Source organism: Acanthochromis polyacanthus, chromosome 6 (genome assembly GCF_021347895.1).
Source record: "Acanthochromis polyacanthus isolate Apoly-LR-REF ecotype Palm Island chromosome 6, KAUST_Apoly_ChrSc, whole genome shotgun sequence".
Lineage (NCBI taxonomy): Eukaryota > Metazoa > Chordata > Actinopteri > Pomacentridae > Acanthochromis > Acanthochromis polyacanthus.
In genome coordinates this window covers 6,164,337-6,176,016 of record NC_067118.1, presented here as the reverse complement: position 1 = coordinate 6,176,016, position 11,680 = coordinate 6,164,337, and the positions used below count along the sequence as shown (strand labels likewise).

Below are 11,680 nucleotides of genomic sequence, written 5' to 3'. Positions count from 1 at the left end.
GAAAAATCTGACACCCCCCCCCCCCATTCACGTGAACGCGCGCGACTTCCGTTTCACTCTGTGGCCACTTGACGGCGTTTCTGTTGAACGTTTACTGTTTTTTGTAGTTGTTTTCTTCTGGTTTTCGGCTTAAATGTGATTAAGTACCGAACTTTGCACATGTTTTCATGTAAATATGATTAGGTTACAGGTTTCTCCTCCTCTTCTCATCCGTTTGTCCTCCATCGGTGTCTGAATGGCATCAGAGAGATTCTCCTGCTTTCAGCTTCAGACACCGGTGGTGGACATACGGATGAGAAGAGGAGAAACATATCACCTAATCATATTTAACAGGAAAACATGTCTGCATTTCGGTACTTAATCACATTTAACCCGAAAACAACAGCAAAAACAGTAAACGTCCAACAGTCAAGTGGCCACAGAGTGAAACGTAAGTCGCGCGCGTTCACGTGACGGGGTAGTCAGATTTACCCGGGGAGTCGGAAAATACTACAACACCACACCGGCGGGCCGCGGAGGGGCGTAACTACTGTGAGGACGGAGAAGAAGCCCAGAGGATGATGGAGACCGAGCAGGTGAGTGTGTGTGAGACCCTGGACCGTTTGTTGAGGGGTTTCGGTGGTAAAAACGCGAAGTGAAGTTCGAGGACAGAGTTTAGTTTGTTAATTAGTTGGTTGTTGCTGAGGCTGCAGTGTGTGTGTGTGTGTGGGGTCCCACCTGCAGCTCGTTTCTCTGATGAAAACATGCCGCTGCTTGTCCTCCGTTCACTGGAGTGAAGTAAAACGCCTCCAAACATTTCCCAAACTTCACCACGTTGTCGTTTCAAATGTGTTTTTATTTCCACGAAGCTCCTGTGTGTTGCTCCACCGTGTTCCTGCCGTGGTCCACTTGACGTTCTGTTTATCTGCAGCAGAAACGGTTCCTTCACGGCTCTGGTGGTTACTTTGTAGCTTCACAGCTCAACAAGTCAAACAGACTGAACCCAATGCCGTTTTTTTGTCTTAGTTTCAAGTTTAATCGGTGTTCTCTCGTTCCAAATCATAATATTTAATTTAAAGTCACAACTTTGAAGTAATTCCGTTGAAGTGGGCACACATTCTGCTCCATTTGACAGAATGAGTTCCGTAGTCCTCCTGAATCTGAGCTCTTCTTGGTACATGTTGTTGGCGTTAATGTCGAGCTTCCATGTTTGACAGCGGTTTTTGTTTTTCAGCAGCATCAAATGTTTTGACTCTTAAGTTGTTAACTTTGTAGATTTATGCTTCCCAACAGGGTCCAGACAGTTTTTTGGAGGTTTTCTTGCACTAGTTTCGAATTTATTCAAAAATCTCTCGTTCCAAATCATAATATTTAATTTAAAGTTTTAATCCAGTCGTTGATTTAACTCCTATAAACTCATCTGTGTATTGAAGTTACATATTTAGAAGTTTTTTTTCATGAAAACAGTTGTGTAATGCCTTTAAAGAGTTCTAACTGGTTTAGTTTGATACAAGACTCTAAAATCTTTTATTCTTGGTACATTTTCTTGGTATTTTTTGTCGAGTTTCCATTTTTTGTGATTGTCTTTGTGTTTTGTTTTTCAGCAACACAAACAGCAAATATCATGACACTTGTGATGCTAACTTTGAGGATTCAGGCTTCTCTGCTGACAGCTCGGCTGTTTTATTAGAAATTAAATGGCTGACAGAGAAGTGGGGAGAGTTCTCTGAAGCTGCATTTCACCAAAACAAGTCAAATACACACAGCACAATTTATCAGTGTTCATAAATGTCTGACATTCTACAAACTGTAGTTTCTTGTTGTTCCCTAAACGCCTCACAGGGATCAGTAGACTCTACAATGAACTGAACTGATGTACAGAGCTGGAAAAAAGATTTGGGACACTCCATGCATTTGTGAAATATTACATTAAGAATCACTCTTAGGTCTTCAAGTGTATTTTCTTTTAGTACAGTCACAGCCAAAATACTAAACACATTCTTTAAAAAAAACATTAAAAACTTGAAATTGACTGGTTCAATAAAAATAGATCAGAAACTTTGAGGCTCCTTGAACTCATCCAGTATCCAGTTCTGAGAGAGGCCGGCTCAATCCAGACATGAGCCCCGTTAAAAATCAGAAGGTCTGCTTCAATGAGTAAAGCAAAGAATTTAGAAGAATTAAAAGCAGTAATTCCAGAAGAATGGAGCAGATGATTCACTCTACAGAGTGAAAGGCTCATGGAGAACATCCATCCAGGATTAGAGCTCTGCTGCTGCTAACAGCAGGATGGTTTATTTTTTGTTCAGTTTTGAACTCATTCTGTAATTTGTTGACTTTGATACCAATAATGTTGAAAACTGACATAGAAGAAGTTTTAGTTTTGTTAGTTTTTTCTTGTAAACAAACAAACAAAATGAGTTGGTTAGTGTCAGTCTAATGCAGCCACACCTTTGGAAACACAAGAAAAGATTTTTCTACAAATATTTCATGATAATATTTGAGATTGTGTAAAATTTTGAGGGTGTCCGAAAACCTTTTTCCACCACTGTACGCCAACTGGAAATGTGTTGTGTGAAAAGAGAAATAAATTGTGGCATTCTGTAGTTCTAGCTGAACGTTGAATCGTCATCAACTCATCCGTGTTCATTTAAAGCTAATGGCTATCAGCATGATGACACTTAAGACCATTCAGCCTGCTGAAAAAGCGCAACATTTCCAATCCACTTACAGAACATTCGTCTCTCAGGTTAGATGGAAGCGTGTAGATGCTGAGGTTGGAAAGGTGCCTCCTCTTACAGGCTGTTCCTTCGCTTTGTTTCTGCCTCAGGTGCTGAACACTGAGCGGGTGCGAGCCCTGGAAGCCTGGCTGGAAACGACCAACACGAAGGTGGTTCAAGTGAACGGCCAGAGGAAGTATGGAGGTCCTCCTGAAGGTGAGGGAGGCTGCAGCGGCCCGTCTCCAACGCCTTCCAGTGAAAGCAGAAAATAAACGATGCAAACATGTAGGAGTTAGTTCAGCAGTGACTGGTAAAGTGATGAGTGATGCATGAAAGTGAAGCCACAAGGATGAAAACTAAAGATGCATTCAGCTTAATGATAAACGATAGAAACCATAGACCTGGAGCTCTTAAGACTTACACTTTAGAAATTACACGCTGTGTTTACTTGTATCTATAACTGTTCAATTCATGAATGAAGTCATCATCAACCTCCCCAACTTAATGTTTTTTTGCCACTTATGTCATTTTCAGCCAAAGAAGATGTCTGTGTAGGTTCTCATTCATCCAGGTCAGGGTAGTTTAAATCAATCCACTGGACTTTAAGAAAGTTCCTTGAAGACATTTCACCTTCTTCAGTTCTGGTGAACACCAACGCCAACCACCACCAGAACCCAGAACTGAAGAAGGTGAAACGTCTTCAAGGAACTTTCTTAAAGTCCAGTGAATTGATTTAAACTACTTTGGATAGCCAAAGAAAATCTGTCAGTCAAACAAAAATTCAAAAACGTGGTTGTGGGTATGAAGGGCTGAACTGCAAGTAAAGATAAAGGATGGAAGTGTTGTGTTGGGGAAGTAAACCTCTAAAAGGGTTTAGGGCTTAAGTGTTTAATTACTAAGGTGAGTATAAATGAGACGTCTTTACTCTTAAACCTACAGAACTTTCATCCCCAGCTTGTAGGGACATTTTCAGGGTTTTTTGCTTGTATTTGCTGCTCAACCCAATGTGCATCCACATCACTGGTGAATTTCTCACTGTGGCGTGGCATTATCTGTGAAAAATACTAACAGAGAATTTTCACCCATGCTAAGCATAAGCCATTGTTTTTGTTCATGAATTATCTGCAGCTATTTTCCAGCAGCCATGTGCTATTAATGAATAAAAGACTGGCTTACCTCCGTTCTGTGTTCAGTGTGGGACGGCCCCGCTCCAGGAACCCGCTGTGAGGTCTACATCAGCGAGATCCCTCGGGACGCCTACGAGGACCTGCTCATCCCCCTGTTCAGCTCTGTGGGGCCGCTCTGGGAGTTCCGGCTGATGATGAACTTCAGCGGTCAGAACCGCGGCTTCGCCTACGCCAAATACGGGACGTCAGCCGTAGCTACCGACGCCATCCGCCTGCTGAACGGCCACATGCTGGAGCCCGGCTTCCGCCTCAGCGTACGCCGAAGCATCGAAAAGAGACAGCTTTGTATTGGAGATCTGCCGGATGCCACCAGGCAACAAGACCTCTTGCAGGTACCACTGATCTGGGGCAGGTTTTGAATTCATTCAGTGTCACAGAGAACCGACAAAGACCATCTACTATCTATGAATGAATCTCCATATATCTGGGCAGTGGGTTACTTGCTGTTGATTAGATTTCCTCGGTTTCTTTCCATGTGTCCATGAAAAATGAAGGCGCTAAAAACTCTTGGATGTCCACTTGAGGCATAAACCCAGGCTTAAAATTTCCAGCTTAACAGCAGAAATAAACACAATCCCACCTCAGTATGCATTTGCAGCCTGGCATTTCGGTCATGATAGCTAATTTGCCTGCTCATGAAAACCGTTTAACTTCTATTAAGGATTGAAGTTGTGCATAATTCAGAGCCTGGCTGCTTGGAGTGACGGATGAAAGACTCTTCCAGATGCTTTGCTCCACGTTGGTGTCACCCAGAGCTTCAAAACTCAGGAAATCGTGGCTAACATCACACAGGGTTCATCCATCTTTATATACAATCAGCAGCTACAATAATGTCTTTATCATAGAATTATTACCAATCACATTTACATTCCTGACATAAAAAATGTCACATCATTAATCAGCATGCTCAGTGTACACTAAGACAAGAATTTAAAATGGCTAGCTAGAGCTGCAGCAGTTTATTAAAGCATAATGTTTTACTAGTTTGACATAAAGTCAGCTAGTTAGCCTTTTATACCATTAATCGTACAGTTTTTACCGCTGGTTACCTATTATGTCATTGTATCAGGTGATAATTTATCAGAAATCTAAGCTACAGTTCTAGTAACCACTGATGCCAATGGGGGGATAGATACCCACAGAAGTCCTCACTGACACTTAATATTGCTAAAAAAGACGGATTTGTTTTGCTAAAACAAATGGAAAACAGTCCCCATGACACTCATGTAAACAGCAGAAATAAAACAGCTTCCATTAGGATCTGCAGAACACGCTGACATCAGCCTGCACCGTCTTCTGCCAAGCGTCAGTCAGTGTTGAGCTGCTGATGCCCCTAAAAGCAGCATTTTATAGCAGAAATTGTAAAACATATAGTTAAATGGCCAAAACCCCCACATTTAACCCAGGTAACGTAACAGTAAAGGTGAGAGGACACCCAGTAAACAGACAGAGCATGTCAGGAGTAAGAGTTCTGATTGGCTCTCATCTCTGAGGCCTTCAGCACTGAGAATGACTGTGATGGTGTCTGTTCTAACCTCCTGTCTACCTGATGTTTGCTGCCAGGTGCTGCGTGTATTTGCAGAGGGGGTGGAGAAAGTGTCCCTGAAGACCGGACCTGGAATAAACGGGGTGTCCGCCATCGTCACCTTCTCCTCCCACCACTCTGCCTCCATGGCCAAGAAGGTGGTGGTGGAAGGTAGGAGAGCTGCTGTTAAAAAGAGTAAACGTTGTCCCAAGTGTGTGCCAGGATGCAGTCATGGTAGAAAACAAAGATCTGTGGGTTTCAGAGCTGCTGTTTTTTGTAAGTGGACTTCTGACCACCAGAGGGATGAACATGAAGCCCAAAGTCAGAGTTTTCAGTATCATCAAGGTGGTTCTCTACCAGCATTCCTGCCTTACATTATCTCCAGTAGCAGCATTTTTTTTGTCATACATTTAATTTTCCTCATAGTTCTCCATTAAAACAAGCTGTGGACTGAAGCAGCTGAACAGCATCGGTTCATTTTGAGCAGAAGAGGAGTCACATGACACGTTAGAGTTTGAAGCAGAAAGTCTGAGTTAATTAAAAAAGTTGAAAATCACCTTCATGATAGCGGTTAACTCTGACTGAGCTTTTAGTTTTTGTTGAGCCGATTTCCACAAAAAAAGTCTGGATATGTTGGACTGACTTCGTAGTTCAGAACTCTGAGGATGAACAGCTTCGTCATGTTGAACTGTTTCTCCTGTGCACTGTCAAAGGCAAAGGAGTTTTTAAAAATACTCTAAACTACTTAAATTACTCTCAGCTGAAATCCTACTGTTTTTTTCTGTCTCCAGCTTTTAAGAAGCACTTTGCTTTGACCGTCTCAATCAAGTGGCAGTCCACAGAGAAGCACAACCCCAACGAGCCACAACCTCTTCAGAAACCTCCAAAGAGCCTCCCGCTGCCCCTGAAGCCTCCACGCTACGCCTGTCGGCACCCAAGCCTGCCTCCTCGCCTGGCGGTCCCCCCTTCCATCTCCCCGGGTTTCTGCAGAGCAGTGGGAGGACCCCCTGTCCCACAGCAGCTTCAGCCCTCCTTCTGCTACCAGGGCCATCCGGTGTTTGCAGGATCCCCGGTGGCCCAGCAGGTCCTCAGGAGGGTTTACAACCAGCAGCTCACCTCCTGAGCAGTGGTTCTGCTGCTGCTGCAGCACATGTTAAGTATGTTTGTGCTGTCAGCAATGTTATATTTAAAAACAAACTAATTTGATGTTTTATTTACAGTAGTTTCTGCATGCTTTTACTGTAGTTCGCTGTGTTGGTTACTCATTTTAAATAAATGAGATTTGAACAGATTTACTCTGTGGAGCTGTTTGGTGAAGAATAATAACTCTTTATAAAGACGACAACTTAGTGCTGCCTGAGGAGAAACATGCACCTGATCCCAGAGTCCTGTTCTTCAAACGGGACTAAACTGAACCAGGCTAACATGCTGAGATCAGACCAAAGCATCCATCCAAAGCATTCTCTTATTGTGAAATAAAGGCAGTGATGATTAGGGCACATGAAACATGGTCCAAATTTAGGTATAGTTACTGGAATAGTTGCAAAACACAAGAGAAACGTGAAAACTCTGATTAACATTCTTAATGTTGCCTGACTGCTGATCATGTGTTATGATTTTAGCGTGTTTGGAGGCTGCCCAGCATGCTTAATGAACTAAAGTATCATGTAATGTTCCTCTGTTATGCTCCATCATGTTTCCCTACTTCATACTGAGAGCACAACCAGTGAGGTTCTCCCAGAAGGACATGCAGGAGATTTCAGAAGAACTCCCATTTTTATGTCAAGTTAAATGATGTACAGCCAGGTGCATAAATATCTAGACATGGACACAATTTTCATTTCCACTCTGCACACCACCACAATGGATTTAGTATGAAACGATAGCTGTGTTTAAAGTGCAGACTTCTAGCTTTAATCTGAGGGTACTTGCATCCAAATCAGGTGAATGGTGGAGGAATTACAACAGATTTTAATGGACCAAAAGTAATTAGACAATCGTCTGCTCAGCTGTTCCATGGCCAGGTGTTTATTCCCTCATTATTCCATCTACAACGAGCACATAACAGGTCTGGAGTTCATGTGAAATGAAGTATTTGGACTTTGTTGAGGTCAGCTTACAATGTGAAGTCTGCAGAGAGTTGCCATCAGTGACGCAAGATTTCATTAGGCTGAAGAATCAGAACAAACCCATCAGAGAGACGGCAACTGTTTGGTTCATTCTTACAAAGAAAGAATGCATCGGTGGAGTTTATGGCAGACGCTGTAGGAGGAAGATCTGCCAGGACTCTGCTCTGGTCCAGGTTACATATTGTTTATTCTGATGTGACTCAGCAGACAAGTTGTCTCCATGTTGGTCTGTAATCTACAGCCATGGCCATAAGTTTGGACACAAGTACCATGACGCTTGTGAATCTTAGAAAATACCACAAAATTGTCACTTACAATACAGTACACAACTCCTGAGAACTATATTAAGTTTCATATTTAAAAAAACATCAAAAGAGTTTGGTGTCATTTTGTTATTACCAAATTCGGTTGTGAAAGTGCTGCATTTTTTTGTTATTTTCTTCTAATATTATGTTTTGGGAACAAAGTTGTTCCAGTTGTTGGAATTTATTGATAATATTATATCCCTTGTTGATTTGTTGACTAATTAAACTGGTGCTGTTATGTTCTGTAATAGACATCAAAACAGACATAGTAAGTCATGCTGTGTCCAAACTTATGGCCATGGCTGTAACTCTGACCTTCTCCCATCTACAACATATACCCAAAGATCAGAGAGAATCCTCAGAAGTGATGCTGGATGTACTGCTGCTCTGTTGGTGTCACTTCTTCTGATATCAGTAAACTTTACTCACAACCTAAGTCATCTCCAGTGAGTCTCTCCGTCTGCCTCCTCATCCTCTCTCGACTTCGCTAAACTTCCACAACAGCTCTTATAAAATGAAATGTTTCCTACATTGTCTGACATTTCAGGGAGAAACGAAACTAAAAATCCATTCAGTTTGTGGATTTTAAGGGTTTGCGTTGGATTGTTGTTTCTGATAAAAAGTTAACACGGTTCACTTTTTGTCAAATTCTGCTCCTTTCATTCCTCTAAACTTACATTTGTCCAAGGCACCTTTATTTTAAAACCCCTATCCACACATGGGCTCTGAATGTGCATAAACACTGCACAGGTGCACCATCACTCATTCATCTGCTACACCTTTAGCTTTACAGGCAGGTTTTAGGAACATTTTGGATCGTGGAAAGCTTTTCAGAGCCTTTCCTGGTTTGGAGCATCTGTTAGTTTCATTTCAAATCCTCAGTCAGCTGAAGTCCATGAAAGAAGATTAAACAGTGCAACGACACTGGAAGTATTTTTAATATTTCTGTTGTGTTCAGTCATTACTTTTCACTTAAACTGTGAAATAATCATTATGTGCTAGTTCAGGTGTTATTTTACTCTCATAAATCGGATATAAATTCAATCATACATTAATTTATAGCCAGATTCAAACTGCTGATGATTGCCAGAAGTCACAATGACAAAAATAAGCCTCAAGCTCTGTCTTAATCTGCTTGTCTTTACACCAGGCAGAATGTCAGAATGTTTAATGTCTATATGATTACTTGACCTGGTGTAAAGCGGCATGAACTGAGCACATTTCTGATCAGACTGATCTGTTTTTAATGATATTCTCCAGGCCATGAAGCTGCAGCTGAAGTGGACACGATCCAACGCTGACACCTTGTGGAATACTTCACACATGACATGGATGAGCTGATTTCAGACCACATACTGCTGATGTTTATTTTTAATTAGTCAGGAGCTGTTGTTTGCATGAAAAGCATTTTACGTGCAGCCTGGCTAAAAAAAACAAAACACATATACTAGTGTGAAATCATCTGTTAACACCATGTCTAGTTTGTTTTGTTCATTATTATGATTTTAATATGAACCTTAACCTTTGTTTTGTCCCTGTGGTTTATTTCAGCAGAAGAGATAAGATAATCCTTTATTACTCCCCATGTCAGGGGAAATTTGCCGTGTTACAGCATCAATATACAGTAAATATAATAATTATAATAACAAAAGGTATTATTACTCGATAAATAAATGACATCAGCAAAAAGTGACTTGTGGAACAAAATGTAAAAGTGCAGAAAATGACAGCAGTGCAAGGAAATGTGCTGATGTGTTTATGTTAGCATCAGCCAGTGATGCTGATGTTGTTCAGTCTGACAGCAGATGGGATGGAGGACCTGTGATAGCTCCTTCTTCAGGGTGGATGTCTCAGTCTGCTGCTGAAGAAGCTGCTTAGAGACCCCACAGTGTCATGCAGTGGGTGAGAGGTATTGTCCCCGATGGATGTGAGCTTTGCCAACATCCTCCTCTCACCCACCTCCTCTATGGAGTCCAGGGAACAGTCCAGGACAGAACCGACCCTCCTCACCAGTCTGTTCAGTCTCTTTCTGTCCCTTTCAGTGCTCCCCAGCAGACCACTGCATAGAAAACAGCAGACGCTACCACAGAGTCATAGAATGTCCGGAGCAGAGTCCTGCACACTCCAAAGGACCTCAGTCTCCTCAGCAGGTGGAGACGACTTTGGCCCTTCTTGTACAGGACCTCTGTATTGTGTGTCCAGTCCAGTTTGTTGTTGAGGTGAACACCCAGGTATTTGTATGAGTCACTATCTCAATATCCAAACCCTGGATGTTCACTGGTGCAGGCTGAGGTGTCCTCCTCCTGCGGTAGTCGATGGTCATCTCTTTCATCTTGCTGGTGTTGAGCTGCAGATGGTTTCGCTCACACCAGTCGACAAAGTCAGAGATGACCGTCCTGTACTCCAGCTCGTCCCCATCAGACACACCCCCAACAATGGCTGTATCATCAGAGAACTTCTGGAGGTGACAGCGTTGTAGTGGAAGTCCGATGTGTACAGGATGAAGAGAAAGGGAGAGAGCACTGTCCCCTGTGGGGCCCCCATGCTGCTGACCACTACATCAGACACACATCCCTGAAGCCTCACGTACTGTGGTCTGTTGGTGAGGTAGTCGATGATCCAAGCAGCCAGGTGACTGTCTACTCCTGCTCCCTCAAGCTTCACCCTGAGCAGAGAAGGCTGGATTGTGTTGAAAGCACTGGAGAAGTCAAAGAACATGACCCTCACAGTACTGCCGGTGTCCTCCAGGTGAGTCAGCGATCTGTGCAGCAGGTAGACGACTGCATCATCCACTCCAATGTTCGGTTGGTAAGCGAACTGCAGTGGGTCCAGATGTGGGCTCACCAGGGGACGGAGGTTCCTGAGGATGATCCTCTCCATTGTCTTCATCAGATGAAAAGTGAGAGCCACAAGTCTGAAGTGGTTTGGCTCCCTGGGGTTCCTGGTCTTTGAGACAGGAACCAGGCAGGAAGTCTTCCACAACACGGGAACCCTCTCCAGACTCAGGCTCAGGTTAAAGATGTGGAGCAGCACCTGACAGAGTTGGTCTGCACAGTCTCTGAGGAGTCTGGAGCTGATTCCATCAGGACCTGTGGCTTTCCTAGTCTTGATCTTTTTTTTAGCTCACTTCTCACCTGATCAGCTGTTATGGAGAGGCTGGGGGTTGAGGAGGATGACAGGAGAGGGGGTGATGGTGGTGGTGGTGGTGGGGAGTGAGACAAGGAGAGGTGGTGGGGCTGTGTGTGGAGTCCAGAGGTGGTGGAGGATGGGGGGAGGAGGAGAGGTGCTGTTGGTGTGAAGAAGAAGCAGGTCAGTGCTTTGATGAGAGGGGGGAGGAGTGGGAGCAGAGTCAAACCTGTTAAAGAACAGATTCAGCTCATTGGCCCACTCCCGGTCTCCTGCTCCCCTCTCATGGCCTCCGCTGTAGCCACAGATGGATCTCAGGTCTTTCCAGAGCTCCCTTGTGTTATTGTTCTTCAGGTGAGATTCCATCTTGGTCCTATAGCTAGCCTTGTCCTCCCTGATCTTCTTCTTTATCTCCTTCTGCACCCTCCTCAGCTCCTTTTTGTCCCCAGATCCAAAAACACTCCTCTTCTCCTTCAGCAGGGTCTTCAGTTCTGGGGTCACCCAGGGTTTGCTGTTAGAGAAGCACCGTACTTTCCTGGTCGGTACGATGTTCTCTGCACAGAAGTTAATGTAGTCCGTGATATTGTCAGTCAGTGCATTGATGTCCTCCCCGTGTGGACCACACTGCACAGTCTGTGGTCTCAAAGCAGTCCTGCAGCACCTCAGAAGCCTCGTCAGACCACTTCTTCACATACCTTATGGTGGGGGG

At 43.6% G+C, this 11,680-nt stretch overlaps 1 protein-coding gene across 1 annotated transcript; it reads left to right on the top strand.

Annotated features, from left to right (window-relative positions):
• The first annotated feature begins 136 nt into the window (after nucleotides 1-136).
• LOC110946797 (dead end protein 1-like) lies at nucleotides 137-6,702 on the top strand. Its single transcript, XM_051949936.1, has 5 exons — nucleotides 137-575; nucleotides 2,810-2,915; nucleotides 3,893-4,218; nucleotides 5,450-5,582; nucleotides 6,203-6,702. The coding sequence occupies exons 1-5, from the start codon at nucleotides 558-560 to the stop codon at nucleotides 6,532-6,534; spliced, it is 915 nt and encodes a 304-aa protein (XP_051805896.1). The 5' UTR covers nucleotides 137-557; the 3' UTR covers nucleotides 6,535-6,702.
• Nucleotides 6,703-11,680: the final 4,978 nt, after the last annotated feature.

Bases quoted from the DNA above. Each gene is read 5' to 3' on its own strand.
- LOC110946797 (XM_051949936.1), top strand. The intron at 2,916-3,892 runs GTGAGGGAGGCT...TTCTGTGTTCAG, and splicing joins GTATGGAGGTCCTCCTGAAG to TGTGGGACGGCCCCGCTCCA. The intron at 5,583-6,202 runs GTAGGAGAGCTG...TTCTGTCTCCAG, and splicing joins CAAGAAGGTGGTGGTGGAAG to CTTTTAAGAAGCACTTTGCT.